The sequence below is a fragment of the Chelon labrosus genome (assembly GCF_963514085.1).
Source record: "Chelon labrosus genome assembly, chromosome: 24".
Lineage (NCBI taxonomy): Eukaryota > Metazoa > Chordata > Actinopteri > Mugiliformes > Mugilidae > Chelon > Chelon labrosus.
Window position 1 is genome coordinate 14,691,533 of NC_140357.1, and position 23,077 is coordinate 14,714,609.

The window sequence follows — 23,077 nt, forward strand, 5'->3', positions numbered from 1 at the left end:
TGAAGCACACATCATTTATACTCTGCTGCTGAATTGGACGTTGTTAAGGGGTGGAGTCCTGCAGCTCCGTCCATTAAATGCTACTCCAGCTCACGTGGGGCCTCCTGTGGCCCCGGGGCCCTCAGCGATCTGAGCTGTAAAGAACACCACTAACGACCCAGCGTCAGGACTAATCACAACCAGCCCTCCGCCTCAGAGTCTGCTGGAGTCATCAGGCTCCTGGCCCCGGCCCCGGTGGGGGCCACCTTGGATTGGGCCCCGGAGGGAGACCCAGGGGCAGGAGCTGATTAAGTGATGTGTCTTTTGTTTCAAACTCAGGAAAATCTCCATGAGAGCAGAACAGCGCTGCAACGAGTTGCACATCTGTGGAAACACTGAACGCTGCATGGCCCCTTCAGGGCCCGCTGGGAAATTATCCCTTCAGCAAACCCACGTGAGTCACTGCCCTGAGTTGGATGAAAGAATCACACTGATATATAATACTGTAGAGAAAGTTCACTGAGGAACCAAATATACCTATAGAAACCATGACACTATTAGAACACAACGGACCATCAAAACCTCAACAGGAACCTCTAAAACCTGGTTCTTGGTCCTGATCAGAGGACCACATTTAGTGTTCCTCACATGGATGTGTTCTAATGTTCCTCAGTGTGTTCTCTGTTACATAAGTCGTGTTCTTCATGTGTTTCTCAGCAGCTCAGTGTCATGTCTGACTTCATTTCCTGTCTCTTTGCTTTTAGAAAAAGCTTCACACTGCTTTCCATCTCGTCCTGTAGGAAACCTGATCTCCGTCACAACCACTTCCTGGAACCCTCTGAACCAAACATGTTCAACTAAACCTCTCTCAGGTGTTTCCTCTCAGACTTCAGACCAAACACAGCTGCATGTGGCTCATACTGGGGGTGGAGGCCCGGTTCTGGTTCAGTGCTGCCTTCAGGTTCCTCAGGGAGATCAGATCTTACATAATGCTGGATTTCTGCAGCGGGCTGAAATTACAGCTGGCACTGCGCTCTGATTCTGGCGGGACGTCCCCCTCCTCCTCCCCCTCCTCCTTTGTGGTGAATAAAGTCAAGAACTTGTCAAGGATTTTTCCCTCTGAACTGAAATAGCCCAGCAGTTGCCGTGGTGATGGCGCCCAAAGCCCATCGTCCTCCTGCGGTTTCAGAGCTGGAAAGTGATGTAATCCATCAGCGCCGGTGTTTCTGCAGAACAGAGGGAACCTTCTGCTCATAGGTTCATCCTCACGCTCAACAGCTGATTACTGTCAACAAGAACGGATTCTCTCTGACCAGCAGCTCCGGTTTAGTTCCAACCCCATGACCACTGAGAAACAAAACTTTATATAACCTCAACAACAACTTCAAGAACCTGTAAAACCTCAAGAAGAACTGATACTCTCTGACTGGCTGCTCCAGTTTAGTTCCAACCATGAGCACAAGAACCTCATCAGCCTCCAAAACCTCTACAAGAACCTCTACAACCTCTAGAACCTCAACAACCTTAACAAGAACCTCAACAAGAACATCAAGAAGAACCTCAAGAAGAACCTCAACAAGAACATCAAGAAGAACCTCAACAACCTATAAAACATCTCCAAGAATCTCAACAACCTCTAAAATCTCAACAAGAACCTCAATAAGAACATCAATAACTTCTAAAATTCCTAAAAGAACCCAACAACCTGAACAAGAACCTGTGAAACCTCATAAAGAACCTCTCTGATTTAGTTCTGGCCTTGTTCATGAAAATGCTCAGAAACAAAACTTTAAAGATGCTGAAATAATAAAATGAGGTCATGTCTATTTTGAGCTCTACTTTCCTTGAGGTCCAGCATCGACCAATCAGAGAGCTGCCTCAGGTCACGTGCTCTCCAAAGATGAAGTATTGACAGAAGGATGAAGGATAAGTGAGCGTGTTCCACTTAAACTTGGACAGAAACAGTTTAGTAGAATAAAGTTGAACCTGGCGGTGTGAAGCATCTCAACTGAATCTTTGACCCAGAAAACAAATCCAACAACCAACAGCAGAAGAAGAAAGAGTCCATTTGTTAACTTCATTAGCTTTTAGCATCAGAAGCTAGCGAAGTTTGGGGCAGAAAAGCGGCTAAAAGCAGATAAAATAAACGCACATCAACAGAAACGCTTTGACTTCACCTTGGTAATAATAATAATAAAGTCCAGCTCACTCAGCGTTGATTCATTTATTGTGTCCGAGAGTTACTTCCGATTTACTCGACGCGACCTTGACTGTTTCATCCTTTCAAAATAAAACACTTCCGTTTTTACAGGAAACACCCAAATAAAAGCACAATATTCACAATAAAATGATTCATGAAAGTAATTATAACAAGAAAAGACGGAGACGTTTTAAAAAAAAGAATAAAACCGTATTTATTGTTGAAAATATAGAAACAATCAAACACGACGACAGCATGACGTTGTTATTTTCCTGATGAAGGTCTGGTGTGTTTTAAAGGATCCCTGCTGGATAATAACGAGCTACGTTAAAGTTGGTCAGGAAACAGCTGTTCTCTGTCCGGACTCAACAGGTACTGAGGGTTGGCGGCAGGGCAGGAAATTAACGGCGGCCACGAGCAAAACTGTCCAACAGTTATAAAGCATAATTAGCGCGTTAGCTCGTAGCCCTAATCCAGTCACACAGGCTGCTTTCTCACAGCCAAATTCATGTTTTCATCAAACGTCCTGCAAAGAATTTAAAGACAGATGACATTCATATTCTTGCTAACATAGCATTCTTGCTAAATAGACATTTACATTTAATAAACATTTTATTTAGGTTTAGTTAGCCACACGGCTAACTGTTCCAACATCTATGTGTCTATTTGTTACCGACATGGAGCTAGCTAACCAGATACAAACACCTGAGTGAATGAAACTAGCACTGAAAACAATTAGCCAAAGCTTTACACTTCCAAATCTAGCTAACTGCTAGCTAATGGCTAGCTAAGATAGGAAGTCCAACTAACAGTCCAAGAACGGGTTCAGTTTAGACTGGTCAAATAAAGACAGATTTATTTCTAGCCATCACACGGCAGTTAGCTTCCTGACTGAAATGTTCCTGGGTCAGGTTTAGCTAGCACGACAGCAGAGAAGACGATTAGCTAACCACTGCTAACCAAACAAGCTAGCTACTGAAGCAAATTAAATTTAGAATCTCTTTCCTTTCGTTAGCTTCCCGCCATGCGTCATGATGAGGTAAGAAGAAGAGCAGATTATATTCGAGTTAATGCGGTCGTGGTGATGCATCTGCAGAAATACATTCTCTTAATATACATATAAAACATTTCTGCAGACGCCTCCACTGGAGTTCAGCTCTGATCAGCACGTCCTGCTGATGATAAAGGTTTAAGAAGTGACGGCTGAGGTTCAGGTTCATACAAACAGGAAACCTGAGCGTCCCGGTGAGGACATGTGATCGCAGACCTTTAGATAAATAACATTATGAAAATAGTCATCCAGGGAGCCAGCTTCCCATATTTTAACAAAATAAAAAGTAGATCTAGCGTGACTTGGTTCCTTCCTGTTCTGACATCACTGTGTTTGCTAAATTTCAAAGATGCTTCCCTGACAAGGATGTCCCGTACCCGGCCACCAATCCTCCGAGGACGAGGCCGTCTACCATTTCCCGGGGATGGGCGTTCCACACTCATACCATGACACGTAGCTGACGTGGGAGTGTCCTCCCATCTGTCCGAAGTGGACGGGTTCCTGGCGTACGGCTCGGTAGAAACCTGCAAACAGACGATCAGTTAGAGCAGGGACTCATCACCCTCATCGAGACCTCGACAAGAACCTCTAAATCCTCTAGAACCTCAACAAGAACCTCTCGAACCTCATCAAGAAACTCTAGAACCTCATCAAGAAACTCTAAATGCTCAACGAGTACCAACGAGTATCCTCAACCAATACAAAAACCTCTAACTCCTCAATAAGAACCTCTAAAACCTCAACAAGGGTTTGTTCCGTTTACCAGGTCTGGATGGGAGCTGGTCTGCTCGGAGCTGCCTGCCCGTCCGTCCGTCCAGGAATGAGTCAACAAACTGACAGTGGTCCTCGCCAAAGCCGGTCTGGTCGCCCACGTTGTAGAATTTACCTGCAGACAGACGAGACTCAGTCTGGACTCTGATTCAGGCTGAAGACCAGCAGGAAGCCGGGGTACCCACCGTTCAGAGAGTCGCTCAGGTAAATCTTGTACCGGAGCGAGTTGCACAGCTGGACACCCACGAACTTACGGTACCACGTCCTCTTCACGTACTGTTTGCCGTGGCAGTCGGAGTACGAGTCCGTCTTGAAGGGGAACTGAGTCCAGATGGCGTCTTTTCCTGAAAACAGAAGACATGTCTCACTTTCTGCTTCCTGACACGTCTGCGTTAAAACCAAAACCAGGAAGTTAATTTACCTGAAACATTCTCGCTCACCCTCGGGTCGGCTGAAGGAACAACAGCGGAGAACAAACAGGTTTATATCTGGATTCATTATAAACAGGTTTTTATCTGGACTCAGTGTAAACAGGTTTATATCTGGATTCATTATAAACAGGTTTTTATCTGGACTCAGTGTAAACAGGTTTTTATCTAATCTACTAAGTTCGTTCCACCTCATGTACCAACATGTGTTGAAATGACAATAAAAACTCCTTGAATCCTTGAATCCGGTCTCGGTGGAGGACGGTGGTGAAGGTGAATCAGTACCTGACTCTGTGCTGAAGGAGACCGGTTCACTGGGAGGACCTGCACCCAGCTCGTTCTTCGGCTTCACCTTGAACTCGTAACTAAGACACAGAAGAAGAACAGAAGTTTAATTTCTAACGGATGATGTTTATGGATGTGTTACTAGATTTGGAGCTTAGCTCGTCTGGCGTTTCCCTCAGCAGGTAGCCATCGCTATAATCTTTGCTAGCACAGCATTCTTGATAAAACAACTAACGAACAAACTGACCTCTAGCTGTAGGAGGTCCAGGTAGAACTCACCTGCTCTCAGGTTTGAGGTTCTCCACGGCCGTGTGGGTCTGGTTGGTGGTCAAGATGGAGACCTGTTCTCCGTCAGGTCCTTTAGCGGTGGAGATGACTTCGTACTCTGAGCACAGGACAACCACATCACAGCGTCTCCAAAATGCTTCCAAGCTAAGCTAACAGACCCCCCTACTTTGAGTTGTTATGCTAAGCTAGGCTAACAGTTCCCCTTGCTTTGAGGCATCGTGCTAAGCTAGGCTAACAGTTCCCCTTGCTTTGAGGCATCGTGCTAGGCTAGGCTAACAGCGTCCCCCATGCTTTGGGTCAATATACTAAGCAAGGCTAACAGTTCTCCCTGCTTTGAGTTGTTGTGCTAAGCTAGGCTAACAGTTCCCCTGCTTTGAGCTGTTACGCTAGGTTAGGCTAACAGTTCCCCTGCTTTGTGTCATCAGGCTCGGCTAACAGTTCCCCCTGCTTTAAATCGTAGTGCTAAGCTAGCAGTTCCCTCCTACTTTGAGTTGGTGTGCTAAGCCAGGCTAACAGTTCTTAGCTTCCAAGTATGGACCAGACCTCTATATCTTTTCAAACAGCACAAAAATCAAGTTATATTCTACAGAATCGGTGCTAAGCTAAGCTAAGCTCTGGGAAACTGGACCAATGAAATCCGGTACCCGTGGTGTCATTGTCGGCCTTCTCCCAGTCCAGGATGATGAAGGACGGACATCCCTCCACTGTCACCACGGTGACGTTGGTGGGCGGAGACCTGGGCGGAGCCGTCACGTTGGTCTCGCCACGTTCGCCCTGGGGGAAGTAGTTGAGGGAGGAGGTGATGGAGCACGGCTCGTCTGGCTTCTTTCCGGTTTGGTAGACGACGTGCGGCGCTGAGGGAGGAGGAGGAGGAGGGCAGTGATTGGTCGGCGTCCATGTTAGTAACGGCGAGGAAAGGTTGGAACGTACCTATGTAGCGCTTCTTCCCCATGGCGTCCAGGTCGGAGGTCGGCTGTGACTTGAAGAGGTCCGAGTCCTCCCAGGTTTCCTGTCGAGGAGCTGAAAGAAGAGGAAGTCAAAGAGCTGTCGTTTAATGAGTGAAGCGTCGGAGGAATGAACCTCGGTACCAGAGGTCGTCGGGGAAACCGTCGTAGTGCGTTTGCGTTCCTGTTTGGTCGGCTTGGCCGTGGCAACCGGGACCTTGAGGTTCGGAACGGGCGACTCGTCGGTGTGCTTCAGGTTGTTCACCTTGTCTGAAGAGAAACGGATGAAAATGAAAATGTAGCGTCGGACTGAACGGAGCCGAGTCGGGACGTCGTGATCCTCTCACCTGGTTCTCCAGGTTTCCCCACAGAGTTTGGGTTCTTGTTGAAGCGTAACGACGGACGAGCCGGAGATCCTGGAACACATGGGACAAACCAGACGGAAAACGTTCTGTGACTGAAGCCAGACTGGAACGTGATCAGATGTTAGCCTGTCTGATCTCAGTTAGCGTTAGCCACCAAAACTAGCTAGCTGCTACAAGCCCTGAGGCTACAGATGAGGAGGAAGAATCCAACATTTGACACATACGGTATTTAAACAGTGGACAGTAGAGTGGATGATGGATTAGCATTTAGCATTTGGCATTAGGGTAAAGATGAAAATGACTGGATCAAAGATGGCCGCCAGCTGTAGCTCAGAGGCTGAACATGGACGCGTCTATTTAATGGAAACAGGAAGATTCTCTCATCTGCTTCATCTCCAAACCTCCAAACGTCAGATGAACCTGAGAACATGAACAACCCCGTCTCATTCCTCAGGCTCCTGCAGACAATTACCCTCCCCCCTCCTCACCCTCTCCAGTTCGAGCCAAGATTCCTCCCAATCAAGGATACGAGCCGCTTCCAGAACTAAATGAATCAGTGTGGAGCCAAAAACATGAACATGAAACAACGCAGACACATTCCTTGCAATCAGCTTCGTGGAAATATCCCTCTGCCTTATTTGGGCATCTTTGCCTCCCTGCAGCAGAACATGGGCCCGGGACATGTCCCGTGTTCAGAGACGAGACGCCAAGAATGTTTTCTACACGCCAACAAACAACAAGACGACCAGGCCCACTGACCCAAACAAAGATGGCCGTCAGTCGGAGTTTAAACTAAAGGTTAGCCCAGCTAGCACCCTGTTAGTTAGCATGGCTAACAATCTAACAATGGAGACACTCTGATCCAGATGAGGCCACGGATCAAAGGTCAACATTCAAACGTGAAGTTCTCTGATCAGAGACGTAGAGCGACGCATCTGGACCTGTTGTTAGAGAAAGAAAAGATTCCCACAGCCTGGAAGCAGCACATGAAAGACAACATGGACGGATGAGAGGGTGAGAAGGTGAGAGGGTGAATAAGATGGAGACAGAAACAGGAGCTGACGATGCTGCAGAGCGACTGATGACTTAATGACACAGACACAAAGAAGTCTTTGTTACCCAGTCGAGGTCTGGACCAAACGGCCGGTTTGGGGGGGGACATGCCCCGGTGGTTCTGTCCGTGGGCTGTTGGGAGAAAAGTGAGTGTTACTGTCTCTGAAAGGAGAACCAGATCAACCAGAAACGTCCCGTCATCTTCAACCAGGAACGTTAGAAACAGAGGGGACACAGTGAAGAAGAAGAAGCTCTGGACTGGACGGGTCGAGAACCGGTCCGAAAGAGTCGCTGCAATCATTAAAACCAATAAGAAGGCGGGACCGGGAGGGTCGGCCCGAGTTAGAGGCTGGGGAGGAAAGAAGGTGGGGGGGGGGTTCTGGACGCGGGGACAGATTGGAGTCCCTGTTCAGACCTAAAACAGCAGAAAACAGCAGCAGGAGGCGTTAGGACGGATCGGGACGAGGCGAGAAGCATTCACAGCCATCGCTGATGAACCATGACTGAAGATGTCGCATGCAGCCACGGGGGGGGGGGGTTATTATTATTATTATTACCCCAGCCGTTAGCTTTTGCCCTCTCATTGGCCAGAGCTGACCTCAGCAGCGACGACCCGTCCCGGGATCGGCCCAAAGCTGAGTGGGAGAAAGAAGGTTGAACATGTGACTGAATCAGAGGTCGTTCCACTTCCTGTCAAATTAAAACACATCAGGTCACAAAGTAAACGCCCCGACTCATAAAATATCAAAGTGTTTACAGACGACGCTCTAATGATCACGAATGTCCTTCAAGAATATTTATAATATTTATATTTATAATTATAATGAACAGATTAAAGGTAGAACTTTGGGAGTGAACCCGTTTGCAGATGACACTCTAATGTTTCTGAGTTATTACCGGGAGGAGCTCTGGTGCTGAGGCCGTGAAGGGGGGCTCCATCGGGGGGTAACTTATTAAGGGGAGAGGCTGAGCTGCTGGAGGCATGGGGGGCTCTGGTGGGCAGGAGCAGGGGGAGGGCCGGACTGGGGGGGTCCGCCGGCGGCTTGGTGTCGTTTTTAAGAGAGGTTCCTTTTTCTGGGACGAGAGAGCAGAGAGGAACCGTGACCACCTGGACCTGGACCTGCACCTGGTGGACTCTGGGGTTAGAGACGTCTGAGGACACGGGGACGACACGAGGATGAGGCTACAAAACGACTTGAGTTGTCCCTTCACCGTCCATTAGACGGGAAAGTCCAACCACATCGGTGTCTGAACTGAAGGACATGCAGAACTGACCCAAGATAGTAGAGGACAGATGGACAGATGGACAAATGGACAGATGGATAGGTGGACAGAGGACAGATGGATAGATGGACAGATGGATAGGTGGAGAGAGGACAGATGGACAAATGGACAGATGGACAGATGGACAGATGGACAGATGGATAGAGGACAAATGGACAGATGGACAGATGGACAAATGGACAGATGGACAGATGACAAATGGACAGATGGACAGATGGACAGAGGACAAATGGACAGATGGACAGATGGACAGATGGACAAATGGACAGATGACAAATGGACAGATGGACAGATGGACAGATGGACAGAGGACAAATGGACAGATGGACAGAGGACAGATGGACAGATGGTCAGATGGACAGAGGACAGATGGATAGATGGATAGATGGACAGATGACAAATGGACAGATGGACAGAGGACAAATGGACAGATGGACAGAGGACAGATGGACAGATGGTCAGATGGTCAGATGGTCAGATGGTCAGAGGACAGATGGACAGATGGTCAGATGGACAGAGGACAGATGGACAGATTTTAAGGTTTTAAAAACTGAAGAAGAAGCAAAAGAAAAAGATGAAGAAGAGTAAGAAGATGATGAGGAAGAAGAAGAAGTTCTGATGGACCAATGAAGCGCGACTGCGTCACAGTTAACCAATCAATGGGCGGGGTGGGCGGGGCAAAGCCAACTTACTCGTGAGTTCCTGAGACGCCATCTCCTCACACCGACTTTCTAACTGGACTCAAAGCATGCTAACATGCAGCCAATCACAACAGCTGCACGCCCCAGGCCCCGCCCACTCCCAGGTGCCTCGGCCGAAGCAGATTTCAGACGAAAGAATAAACGAGCATCTGTTTCGTTACCCGTGGACTCGTGAAGGAGGTTTGGAGGGAACGTTTCCTGGACCGCCGGTGGCGCTGCAGGAAATAAAACGTTCAGAAGAGGAAGAAGAAATATGAAAAGAAGGAAGGAAGCGCCGGCAGGACGGTCCGACTGGAGGCTAAATGTTTCCTGTCAAACCAGAATCAGTGGAGTGTGCAGCCCTGAGAGGAAGGAGAGGAGAAGACGTAATCACCAAAGGAAGTACGCGGCGCTCCGGGGAAACCGGGGCTGTTGATGGCGCTGGAGAGTCGAGGCCTCGTCACGTTGTGTAGAGCTAAGAACGGGAAACCAGCGTCAGAAACTTTCATCAGTTAAAGATCCGATCTGTGTCCGAGGAACTGAAGTCTCACCAGGACGAGGGGGGAAGAAGACGAGAGGGTTCTGCAAAACAAAAAGACACAAAACCCCATGAGGCTCATGGGTAATGTAGTCTGTGGAGATGGAATTCTTCAGTGGCCAGTTTGAAAATGACAAATTAAAATTTAAAAATATATTTTATATTTCTTTTCTAAGCTGAATGAGCGGCCACGTACCATCGGTTTGGCGAGAGGACTGCGCAGCTTGAACGTCTTCTGAGCGTTTTTATCTGTGAGATGCAGAACAGATGTCAGAGGGCGTTTGTTTCCTACGTCTGTGAAGCAGGAAGTAGCTTGATGACTCCTTACTGCCCCTGGTGGTGGTGTGGTGGACGACCGCTTTGCTCCACACGCCACTGTGGTCGTGTTTGTTGGAGCGGACGCCGAACTCGTACGGCGTGTTGGGCTTCAGGTTATCGACGACCGTGTCGCTGGTCGGACACGTCTGGTAGATCCACTTCCTGTTCCTCTCCCGGTAGCGGATGGTGTAGAACCTGGAGGAAGAAGAAGTATTAACGCCTTCGCCCTCTAGTGGCCAACGCTGGTATCTCTACTTGTTCATTAAACAGTTCATTGATTGACGGTTTGTTCTGAAGCGACTATATTCTTACGTTAGCTTGAAGTCATTATTTATTACCTGCTCAAGACGCTAAAATAGCTTTAGCAAAAACTGTTTTTCATCACCACATTAAGCCCCGCCCACATGATCTGATCGGCAGATCTTTGCAGGAGCAGAATCAGATCCCAACGGAGAGACTCCAGATCAACTTTCTACTACAGTAAATATATTTGTAGGCGTCCTCCAGGCTAGCCACTATCACTCGCGGAGTTCCTCATGGTTCCATCCTCGGTCCGTTCTACTTTTAGTTCACACATAAAGAAAAGAGTTTGGTGTTGTGGCTCCTGTCTTAGATTCTAATCTGACGGAAAACTGAAACAGAAGTCCGCGGAGCTATGTAAAGTGGACTCTGCTGTGGACGACGTCACTTCATCGTCTTTTCTCTCTGCGCTGGTTTGTTGTTAATTCTTGCGGTGAAAGTTCTTCAGAGCAGGCGTCCCAGACGTTGGAGGCGGCAGCCAAACCTCCACAGAAGGAGCTGACATTAAGTTTTAATAAGACGCCCAGAGAAGGCCGAGGACGCCTGGGTCAAGCTTTCCGACGCCTCCTCCAACTTCTTTGACAGAAAAGAAAAAACATTCAGGAGATGGAGCAGAGCGTGGGTGGGTGTCACTCAACGGACGTCTCAGTTCTCGGCTGTTATTCGACTTCTGGACGGAGGTTTCAGGATGAGACACAAAATCTATTTTCTCCCTGGTTTTCGTCCCAGTGTCTGAACATCTAGAAGAACTCACCCGTCCTCCAGACACTGGTTCATGATGTCCCCTTCGTAGGGTGTCTTCAGGTAGTTTCCCCAGGACAGGAGCACCGCCGTCGGGCTGATGGAGCCGATCACCAGGTGGAGCGGCTTCTCCAGGTTCACCTTACCTGTCGGAGGAAGTTAGGACAGAGTGAGACTTCCTGTCTACGTCAGGCTGAACGTCACAGGAAGCCGCTGACGTACCTGTGCAGTGTTTCTTCACATCGTTGGCTGGGATTGGCTGAACGGCCACCAGGTACTTGGGCTCTGCGTCTGAAACGAGAACTTAGTTCATGTCTGGTTTCAAGGTCCCAGCAAAAATAACATGGTCTTTACTTAGTTATCCAACTGAAGAACAACCAGGAACACCAACACAAAAAGTCATGAAACCAAGAACACCAACAGAAAGAGACATGGAACCAAGAACACCAAAACAAGGAGACATGGAACTAAGAACACCAACTCAAGGAGACATGGAACTAAGATCACCAACACAAAGAGACATGGAACTAAGAACACCAACTCAAGGAGACATGAAACCAAGAACACCAAAACAAGGAGACATGGAACTAAGAACACCAACACAAGGAGACATGGAACTAAGATCACCAACACAAAGAGTCATTGAACTAGGACACCAACACAAAGAGACATGGAACCAAGAACACCAACACAAAGAGTCATTGAACTAGGACACCAACACAAAGAGACATGGAACCAAGAACACCAACACAAAGAGTCATTGAACTAGGACACCAACACAAAGAGACATGGAACCAAGAACACAACACAAAGAGTCATTGAACTAGGACACCAACACAAAGAGACATGGAACCAAGAACACAACACAAAGAAACATGGAACTAAGAACAAGACCAACACAAAAAGACATGAAACCAAGAACACCAACACAAAAAGACATGAAACCAAGAACACCAACACAACGAACATGGAACCAAGCACACCAACACAAAGAGACACGGAACCAAAAACACCAACACAAAGAGACATGAAACCAAGAACACCAACACAAAGAAACATGTAACTAAGAACAAGACCAACACAAAGGACCATGGAACCAAGAACACCAACACAAAGAGACATGGAAGTAAGAACAATGTGACGTCAAATGTACAAAACTGAAGTAAGACATTACGAAGTGCAGTAAAACGTTTTTGAAGTGCAGTAAACCATCATCACGTGCTGTTTCTCACACGTGAGATGAACGTCCTGAGGACATTCTTCGTGAACGTGTCCTTTTCTGTCGGTGGTGACCTTTGACCTCCTGAGGTGGGGAGGCCTCCTTAAATGACAGGTAAGGTTGAAGCAGCAGCTGTAGTTTGGTCTTTATGGAGACAGTTTCCCTTCCGTCCGTCCTCCTCATACCTGAGTCAGAACTCCCTCTGATCATCTTTCACCAGACTTCATGTTAAATAGCAGCATTTTTAGACTCTGTTTACTTTTCCAGAGAGAAAATGTCCTGGAGCTGATTTCCCTAAAACAAACTCAACGTCTCTTTGTTGGACTTCATTCGTCTCCATCACTCCACAGGTGAGAGCAGGCCCCGCCCACTGCTGACCTCATCAATCAGCTGTTGCTTTTTGTCTGGTTAGACAGGCTGTTTATCTTCCTGCTGTTGGAAGGTTTCAGTGGCGTCTCCTGTCGTGAGGCTGAAAACCAGAACCCTCAGATTTAAAGAGTCAACACCGCGGCCGGGGGCTGCTGATGGATGACGGTCCGCTGAGGCTTTTAACCAGGAAGGTAAACACCACATAAAGAGTTTAAGAGGTGCCACAGCCCCGCCCCCAGCGCTTGACTGACAGCTGACCTCAGGGCAGTGCTGACAACAGATTAAATTACTGTTTATATGAGAGCCAACCATCACAGAGCAGCACTTCAACGCAGCACGGGGCGAAAAAGAGAAAATCTGAATTATAAAATAAAACCACTTGAAGCTCACAGTGAAAACCTGGACGATCTAAACCTGGACCATCTAAACCTGATCCTCTAAACCTGGACCATCTAAACCTGGACGATCTAAACCTGATCCTCTAAACCTGGACCATCTAAACCTGGACCATCTAAACCTGATCCTCTAAACCTGGACCATCTAAACCTGGATCATCTAAACCTGGACCATCTAAACCTGATCCTCTAAACCTGGACCATCTAAACCTGGACCATCTAAACCTGATCCTCTAAACCTGGACCATCTAAACCTGGACCATCTAAACCTGGACCATCTAAACCTGATCCTCTAAACCTGGACCATCTAAACCTGGATCATCTAAACCTGATCATCTAAACCTGGACCATCTAAACCTGGACCATCTAAACCTGGACCATCTAAACCTGATCCTCTAAACCTGGACCATCTAAACCTGGATCATCTAAACCTGATCATCTAAACCTGGACCATCTAAACCTGGACCATCTAAACCTGATCCTCTAAACCTGATCATCTAAACCTGGACCATCTAAACCTGGACCATCTAAACCTGATCATCTAAACCTGGACCATCTAAACCTGGACCATCTAAACCTGGACCATCTAAACCTGATCCTCTAAACCTGGACCATCTAAACCTGGACCATCTAAACCTGATCCTCTAAACCTGGACCATCTAAACCTGGACCATCTAAACATGGATCATCTAAACCTGATCATCTAAACCTGGACCATCTAAACCTGGACCATCTAAACCTGGATCATCTAAACCTGATCATCTAAACCTGGACCATCTAGACCTGGATCATCTAAACCTGATCATCTAAACCCGGACCATCTAGACCTGGATCATCTAAACCTGATCATCTAAACCTGGACCATCTAAACCTGATCATCTAAACCTGGACCATCTAGACCTGGATCATCTAAACCTGATCATCTAAACCTGGATCATCTAAACCTGGACCATCTAAACCTGATCATCTAAACCTGGACCATCTAAACCTGGATCATCTAAACCTGGACCATCTAAACCTGATCATCTAAACCTGGACCATCTAAACCTGGACCATCTAAACCTGATCATCTAAACCTGATCCTCTAAACCTGATCATCTAAACTTGGATCATCTAAACCTGATCCTCTCAACCTGATCCTCTAAACCTGATCATCTAAACCTGATCATCTAAACCTGATCCTCTAAACCTGATCATCTGAACCTGATCCTCTAAACCTGGGGTCTGATGGGATGGAACCTGTTGACCGAGCTCCACTGAGCGGATCAGAACCTCCTCCTGCTCCTCTGTGAGGAGTCTGGAGTCTTGAGCAGATTCTTACCCAGCTCGGTCTGGTAGGGCCGTCCGTCCTCTGGCAGCTGGATGAACTGTTTGGAGAACACGCTGCTGCCGTAGCCCAGGATAAAACCCTCCAGCTTCACATCTGGACTGGGACGCACAAACTCCATGACAATGGTGTCGCCGGTGGCGTTGATCCGGACCTTCATGTTCTGACGGCGAGCTGCTGGAAGAGTCGGGAACATGAGTCACGTGACAGGAACTTCAAACACACAAGACGTCTGGAACGTTATTCCACTCATGCTATTCAAATAAATAAAACGGACTACTTGACAGCTGTTAGCATGTTAGCATGCTAGCAGTCTGTCCTCACATGCTCCTCCAGTGAATGAACATGTCTTTGGGGCATCCAGTTGGACGCGTCTTCTTTCTCTCAGAGTTCAGAGCCAACGTCACAGCGACTGTTAAACTTTAACGAGGACTAAATGTTTTCTCAGGAACCATAAAACTTTTTACTTTAAAACTGTTCAAATAAAAAAAACGTCTGACTCAGCAATCTGCAGCTTTAACATGACAATCAGTCCTGATCCCTGAGCTTTAGCTGATCCGGTCTGTGTCAGTCCTGCAGAGACGAGGACATGAGACACAGGACGGACATGAGAGGACGAGGTCAACGACCACATGAGGGCCCCAGCACCATCTACAGGTGATTCAGGAATGAAGAGCTCCCCCTACTGAACATGGAACAGACACGTGTGTGTTAATAAACATGGAACAGACAAGAACATGGAACAGACACGTGTGTGTTAATAAACATGGAACAGACAAGAACATGGAACAGACATGAACATGGAACAGACAAGAACATGGAACAGACAAGAACATGGAACAGACATGAACATGGAACAGACATGAACATGGAACAGACATGAACATGGAACAGACATGAACATGGAACAGACACGTGTGTGTTAATGAACATGGAACAGACATGAACATGGAACAGACATGAACATGGAACAGACATGAACATGGAACAGACACGAACATGGAACAGACATGAACATGGAACAGACACGAACATGGAACAGACATGAACATGGAACAGACACGTGTGTGTTAATAAACATGGAACAGACATGAACATGGAACAGACACGAACATGGAACAGACACGTGTGTTGAACGTCTCTCGTCCACTGAATGTTTTTATCTCATAACTTCAGACGATCAGTCACCAGTTAGATTTACACTCTGAGACATGGAGACATGGAGGAGACATGGAGACATGGAGGAGACATGGAGGAGCCATGGAGACATGTAGGAGACATGGAGACACGAAGGAGATAAGGTACATGAAGGAGATAAGGAGACATGGAGGAGACATGGAGGGGACATGGAGGAGATATGGACACATGGAGCAGACATGGAGGAGACATGGACACATGGAGCAGACATGGGGACACGAAGGAGATAAGGTGACATGGAGGAGACATGGAGGAGACATGGAGGAACCATGGAGACATGAAGGAGATAAGGTGACATGGAGGAGACATGGAGGAGACATGGAGACATGAAGGAGATAAGGAGACATGGAGGAGACATGGAGGAGACATGGAGACATGAAGGAGATAAGGAGACATGGAGGAGACATGGACACTTGGAGCAGACATGGAGACACGAAGGAGATAAGGAGACATGAAGGAGACATGGAGACATGGAGGAGACATGGACACTTGGAGCAGACATGGAGACACGAAGGAGATAAGGAGACATGAAGGAGACATGGAGACACGTAGGAGACATAGAGACATGAAGGAGATAAGGAGACATGAAGGAGATAAGGGAACATGGAGGAGACATGGAGACATGAAGGAGACATGAAGACACGAAGGAGATAAGGAGACATGAAGGAGATAAGGAGACATGGAGGACATAAGGAGACATGGAGGAGACATGGAGACACGTAGGAGACATGGAGACATGAAGGAGATAAGGCGACATGAAGGAGATAAGGGGACATGGAGGAGACATGGAGACATGAAGGAGACATGAAGACACGAAGGAGATAAGGAGACATGGAGCAGACATGGAGACATGAAGGAGATAAGGGGACATGGAGGAGACATGGAGACATGAAGGAGACATGAAGACACGAAGGAGATAAGGAGACATGGAGCAGACATGGATACATGAAGGAGAAATGGAGAAGACATGGAGGAGACATGTCCCGGGGTACTTGCCTCTGACACTCTGAGCAGGGACACCTCTGAGGACGCTGGTCCCTCCCATCAGGAGGACTGAGACCCGGAGGAGGAGGAGGAGGAGGACGCTGCTCTCCATCAAAGCTTCCAGGAGGACAGACACAACTTCACTGAGACGAGTTCGACTGTTGGACGTCCTCGGTGTGGAGAGGACGACTGTGGACACGCAGGGTCTATAGGCTGGTGGGCGTGACCAAGACATCCCCCCCAGACACCCCTCCTAGACCCGCCCTCCTCCCCTGCAGCTGGCCACGCCCACTTCTGTCTGGACCAACAACCAACCAACATCGTCTCCCTGTTCTCTTCATGAACTCCTCCTCCTCCTCCTCCTCCTCTTTCTTCACTTTCATGACTCCTGGGGGGGTCCCTCTCAGTCCTGGGGGCCCCTCTCAGTCCTGGGGGGCCCTCTCAGTCCTGGGGGGGCCCCTCAGTCCTGGGGGGTCCCTCTCAGTCCTGGGGGGTCCCTCTCAGTCCTGGGGGGCCCTCCCCCCGTCCAAGTGGCTGCAGCTGAAACATGTTGAGGAATGGGAGGAATGGGAATCAGCTGTTTGATTCACGTGTTCCAGGACGACGAAGGTTTTACACAAGCCCCGCCCACATGTCAACACCTACGCCCCAGTTCACACGTGCATGCTGGGAACAGATGCCAAAACAAACGATGTGTTTTCATCGAGCTGGATCAAGAAGAAGAGGAGGAGGAGGAGGAGGAGGAGGAGGAGGGAAAACCAAACACTTGGCCCTGGACTCAGAGTCCAACACGTGTCCTCACATGAGACGGGACAAGAAACAGAAAACTGCAGAAGAAGAAGATTCATCAGAGCCAATCAGAGGACGGAGCCAATCAGAGGACGGGGCCAATCAGGGGACAGAGCCAATCAGGGGACGGAGCCAATCAGAGGACAGCTAACACTAATCACACCTACCAACTATAAACATGTGACCTGAAGCTCATTAGCCTAATGTTGTTGTTAGCATTTTGCTAGCTACTTGCTGGTTAGCTGAAACTAGCCCTACGGCATTATCAGCTGACAGAATGCTAAACGTGCTAACGGACTTGATATGCTGGTGTAGTATTGGTTCGATGCTGTAGCTACTTAGCATGTTACTAAAAGTTAACGTGAAAGGGTACACTTTCAGGATTTTGTGCTAAGCTAGTTGCTGGGTTGCCTAGTGTTTTTTTTAGCTAGCAAGCAGGCTAAGTGATGTTAGCTGAAGCCTCCAAACGTTGGAGCCAATAAAAGGGCGGGGTCGAGCTAGCCAGCAGCTGGTTAGCGAAAACTAACTTTACTACATTATTAGCTAACATGACGCTACATGTGATGTGCTAACTAAAGTAATGCGAAAGGCTAGGCTTTCAGTGTCCGTGCTAAGCTAGGTGTGCTGTTAGCTCACGCAGCCAATCGTATCTGTGTTAGAAGTAGTTGCAGCTGGTTCTGTTAGCGTCCTAGCATATCTGACAGGATCAGAGCTGCAACAGTCAACAGGTTCCAACTCGTCAGACGTTTAACGAGCGCCAACTTGTCTTCCTCCGCCGCCATGAGGCCTGGTTTCATCCTGTAAAACTGAAACGCTCCCACATCAAACGAGGCTCGGCGGGCTGCGACTAATTAGAGACGCCGTTATTACCAACACACTCCCGGCCCCAGGCACAACACTCCCAATGCTAACGAGGCTAACGCTGCCAACTAGGCCAAGGATCATTATCACTGCTGGTATTAATACGCCTGCTAATGGCTGGAATAAAACCTTCATTAAACGAGGGACTCCAGTTAAAGTGGAGTCGATTAACGAGCTAACATCTGCAGATCTGGGTCATGATTCAGCTGGTCCTCATTAAGAACTCAAAAACAAACAAACAGGAAGGAAAACAAACTCAACATGTGACTTTAAATCAGTTTCTCCAGTTGGCCCAGACTCTTGGTGCAGTGGACGTCCGCCCTCGGCTCTTTAGCCAATCCGGCGCCTGCGGCGTTGAACCGGCGGTGATCCAGAACCGACCCGGTACCTGCATGGCATCACAGTGATGAGTTATATAACCCCCTCCTGAACAACGCTGCCTTTGTCTGCAGCAGCTCGGAAACTAAAACCCTTCAACCCACTTCAACCATCCAGAGCTGCTCATTATGCTAGCGCTGCGCTAATGAAGCTTTTAGAGCCGCTAGTTTACGGAGTCATTAACGAGAGGAGAGCCGTTAAATTAATGCAGCTAACGAGCCCTGACTGATTAGCTTCATCTGGACTCAATCTACACGGTTTATCCTCCTCTGCTCAATGAAACCCAGCTGGTCCTTATGCTAACAGCCTTTATGCTAAGCTAGGCTAATTACAGTATACACTATGTCAGATAATTACTTGTCTCGTCCCCTGGAGCTTTGCTCAAGCAGCCAAACCAAGGACCTTAGTGAACATTAGCTTGCTCGCTAACAGGGACAACAGCAGGTCTTCGTGCTAAGCTAAGCTAACCACACCTTGTTTATTGTTCAAGGCTGCGAGCCTTCATCATCGTTCACACATACGCGTTCCACCCCCGGCCCTCAGGGGGGCGCTGGCTAACAAGGTCAGGAACTGAGCGGTTGTCGGGTATTTCTTTCCAAACGCCTTGAACAGATTCCCAGAGATTCTGGATGGAGCTTCAGACGAGAAAGAAAGAGAAAACTTAAAAACACAAAGAGCTCTTTAGTCGCGCTGCGTTTGGGAGCTGCTGGGAAACGTAGACCAGTGAGAATGAGACGTAGCATCTGTGAGACAGACGTTAGAAAAACTACAGATCAGACAGAAATGAAATATTCTGCTGCATCCACAACAAAAGGGAACTTTCAGATGTATTAGCTTCCTAGCTAACAGGAACTACTGTTTTATTTTAAGCTGGCTAGCTGATGTAAAAGTACTCATCTACTCCCCTGGTTGTTTCTTGAGCTAGCAAGCAGCTAGACACGTATGTGTAGCTAATTTATTACCTTTGTAGCTAACAGGAACAACTGTTTCATCTTAAGCTTGCTAGCTGTTTTTAGCATTGTTAGCTAACATAAACATGGACATGCTAACTGTTTGTATTTAACACTAACATGATAAAAATGTTGTGTAGTAGTTTTTTCATCATTTAGCATGCTATATAAAGCTAATGAGGAATTGTGGAATTACGTGTTGTTGCTTCTTTAGCTAGCAAGCAAGCTAGGTCAAGCATCTGAACCTTATGGTCCCGAGCTGATGTTTGCTAATTTTAGCATCATCTGATTAATCTGGACCCAGAAGGAGGCTGAACTCTTTCTAGAGTTTGAGAGTTAATATTTTTCTTTGTAAAGAACAAAAAGAGTTTCTTGGATGCGTTAGCTCGCTAGCTAACAGGAACAACATGTAAGTTTTAAATTTCCAAGGAAGGAAGGATGATTTCAGATGTTTAATAATAAACTTTTCCTGGTGGATATTTTCCAGCGGTGATTCTACTGATACTTGAATTCGTCTGGTTTTGTTTTGACGTTATTTTAGTGTTTCTAGCGCTGGAGCCTTCGGATCAGGTCGGTCTGAGCCGCCTCCTCTCAGCGCTGTGGTCGGACGACGTTCTCCTGCTGCAGTGATTTGAAAAGTGTTTGCAGATGTCGCCGGTTCGTTCCAACGCCACCATGTCAGCCCCCCCACTCGGAACGTCTCAGGTTTGGAAAGCAGAGCGGAGAAGAGGACGTTTTATTTTCCATGCCAGCTCTCATGAAGCGAAGCTCTGTGAGGCCCCGAGAGGAGCTGAATAACAAAGCTGCAGAAATCCCCCAAAACACCCCAGACGTTCCCCCGTTCTCAAAACAAGAACCAGAACAGCAGCTTTCTCTCCTCACACTAAACCAGCTGTTGTCTGCCAGTCTAACCTGCAGCGTGTTCTCGTCAACGGAACTCTAGTTAAAAGTGGTTTATGGTTCTGAGGCGACAGAACGTTGTTGTGGTGAAAACAGGTGTTCATCGACTCAAACACTCAGAATGAACAGAACGTTCCTCAGGGTTCGGTTCTTCGTCCTTTAAATTCTCTGTTTAACCACAACGTGTGTCTGTGGCTTTAGCAGGTAACGGGTAAACGGCTAAGCTAAGCTAAGCTAAGCTAAGCTAAGCTATGTTCTCCTGATTGATCAAGGAAAGAAGGAAGGTGCAGAACTTCAGCACAATGACATTAGCTCGTCAGGACAATGTCAGGAGAACATCAGCAGAACGTCGGGAGAACATCAGCAGAACATCGGGAGAATGTCAGGAGAACATCAAAGTCATTTTCATAATAATGAGTTCTCAGGGAACGTTTTGGAACAAAGTGACATCAGACGAAGAGTCTGTAAAAAATATCGTCTTTTTATTTTAGAAAATGAAACTTGAGACTTTATTTTTTCTGTTGGAACTAAAACGAACAGCGTGGAGAACACAGAGAACCGCACACACAACACAGAGAACCGCACACACACTGACAAAGACCTGCAGGACGAGACTGAGGGTCTCTGGATACACCGACACCTCAACAGACACTCATCCATCAGCTGATCAATGAGGGTGGAACAGCTGATCGATGAGGGTGGAACAGCTGATCAATGAGGGTGGAACAGCTGATCAATGAGGGTGGAACACATGTCCCAGAGAGGAAGCGCTCTGATTGGACGGGGAGGAAGAGAACATGTAAACATGGGGTTTATGGATCCGTGGATTGAAACGTGACGGTGAAGGCACTGACGGCCGGGACGCAAACAGAAACCCTCGACTTCACGCTGAGGACAAACCCACCGGAGACAGTCTGTCCTCCAGAGACGCCAGAGACTAAGGACAGGCAGACAGGAAGTTCCCACTGAGGATCATGGGAAGTGTAGTAGAAGTGAAGGAGGTAGTGGTACCTGGAGGTGGGTTATGTACTGGAGCTTCCTCTCCTCTCCAGGAACCTGGACCAGGAAACAAGAGGAAATTAGGTCAGAACCAACAGAAATCAAACCGGAACCAACCAAGAACCGACAGAAACTTAAGAAGAAACAAACAGAAAACAACAGGAACCAAACAAGAATCAACAGAAAGCAAACAGAGAACAACAGGAACCAACATAAACCAAACAGTAACCAACATAAACCAAACAGGAACCAACAAGAATCAACACGAATCAAAAAGAAAAACAACCAAGAACTGGCAGAAACAACAGGAACCAACAGAAACCAAACAGGAACCAACAGAAACTTAAGAAGAAACAAACAGAGAACAACAGGAACCAACATAAACCAAACAGGAACCAACAAGAATCAACACGAATCAAAAAGAAAACAACCAAGAACCAACAGAAACAACAGGAACCAACCAAGAACTGACAGAAACGTAAGAGGAACCAAACAGAAAACAACAGTAACCTAACAAGAAACAAACAGGAACCAACAGGAACCAATAGGAACCTGTGGTCTGGTCCAGGAGAGAGCCAATCAAATTAGAGAATGAGATTAAGAAACATTTACAGATTAAGATTTAATTTAGAAGAAGGAAGGATGGAAGGATGGAAGGAAGGAAGGAAGGATGGACGGATGGAAGGATAAAAGGATGGAAGGAAGGAAGGAAGGAAGGATGGAAGGATGGAAGGATAAAAGGATGGAAGGAAGGAAGGAAGGAAGGATGGAAGGATGGAAGGATAAAAGGATGGAAGGATGGAAGGAAGGATGGAAGGATGGAAGGAAGGAAGGGAGGATGGATGGAAGGAAGGAAGGAAGGAAGGATGGAAGGATGGAAGGATGGAAGGGAGGATGGATGGAAGGAAGGAAGGAAGGAAGGATGGAAGGATGGAAGGATAAAAGGAAGGAAGGAAGGATGGAAGGATAAAAGGAAGGAAGGATGGAAGGAAGGAAGGATGGAAGGATGGACGGAAGGATGGAAGGATGGATGGATGGATGGATGGAAGGAAGGATGGATGGAAGGAAGGAAGGATGGAAGGATGGAAGGATGGAAGGAAGGAAGGATGGAAGGATGGACGGAAGGATGGAAGGATGGATGGATGGATGGATGGAAGGAAGGAAGGATGGAAGGGAGGATGGATGGAAGGATGGATGGATGGATGGATGGAAGGAAGGAAGGAAGGATGGAAGGGAGGATGGATGGAAGGATGGAAGGAAGGAAGGATGGAAGGATGGAAGGATGGACGGATGGATGGAAGGATGGAAGGAAGGAAGGATGGAAGGGAGGATGGATGGAAGGAAGGAAGGAAGGAAGGATGGAAGGATGGAAGGAAGGAAGGATGGAAGGGAGGATGGATGGAAGGAAGGAAGGAAGGAAGGATGGAAGGGAGGATGGATGGAAGGAAGGAAGGAAGGAAGGAAGGATGGAAGGATGGACGGAA

The 23,077-nt window shown here is 47.5% G+C and overlaps 2 protein-coding genes across 2 annotated transcripts in view; both read right to left on the reverse strand.

The window, feature by feature from the left end:
• Positions 1–3,410: 3,410 nt before the first annotated feature.
• On the reverse strand, positions 3,411–14,785 carry LOC311509368 (target of Nesh-SH3-like). Its single transcript, XM_084574550.1, has 17 exons — positions 14,530–14,785; positions 11,448–11,516; positions 11,239–11,371; positions 10,195–10,379; positions 10,063–10,115; positions 9,880–9,910; positions 9,723–9,803; positions 6,294–6,362; positions 6,091–6,216; positions 5,933–6,022; positions 5,647–5,856; positions 4,994–5,099; positions 4,715–4,794; positions 4,423–4,452; positions 4,187–4,345; positions 3,994–4,116; positions 3,411–3,754 (listed from the first exon to the last, which is right to left on the reverse strand). The coding sequence occupies exons 1-17, from the start codon at positions 14,729–14,731 to the stop codon at positions 3,639–3,641; spliced, it is 1,863 nt and encodes a 620-aa protein (XP_084430676.1). The 5' UTR covers positions 14,732–14,785; the 3' UTR covers positions 3,411–3,638.
• A 6,373-nt stretch (positions 14,786–21,158) lies between these two features.
• The window catches only part of LOC311509598 (uncharacterized protein), a gene marked incomplete at its 5' end in the record, with an annotated part of 20,063 nt that continues 18,144 nt past the window's right edge, over positions 21,159–23,077 (reverse strand). The window contains one exon of the mRNA XM_084574829.1: positions 21,159–21,650. Within this exon, the coding sequence (XP_084430955.1) occupies positions 21,617–21,650 (34 nt within the window). The 3' untranslated portion in view covers positions 21,159–21,616. The remainder of the gene's footprint in view (positions 21,651–23,077) is intronic.

Bases quoted from the DNA above. Each gene is read 5' to 3' on its own strand.
- LOC311509368 (XM_084574550.1), bottom strand. From the start codon at position 14,731: ATGTTCCCGACTCTTCCAGCAGCTCGCCGTCAGAACATGAAGGTCCGG. The intron at 6,217-6,293 runs GTGAGAGGATCA...GTTTCTCTTCAG, and splicing joins GGGGAAACCTGGAGAACCAG to ACAAGGTGAACAACCTGAAG. The intron at 5,857-5,932 runs GTACGTTCCAAC...CTCCTCCCTCAG, and splicing joins GGGGAAGAAGCGCTACATAG to CGCCGCACGTCGTCTACCAA.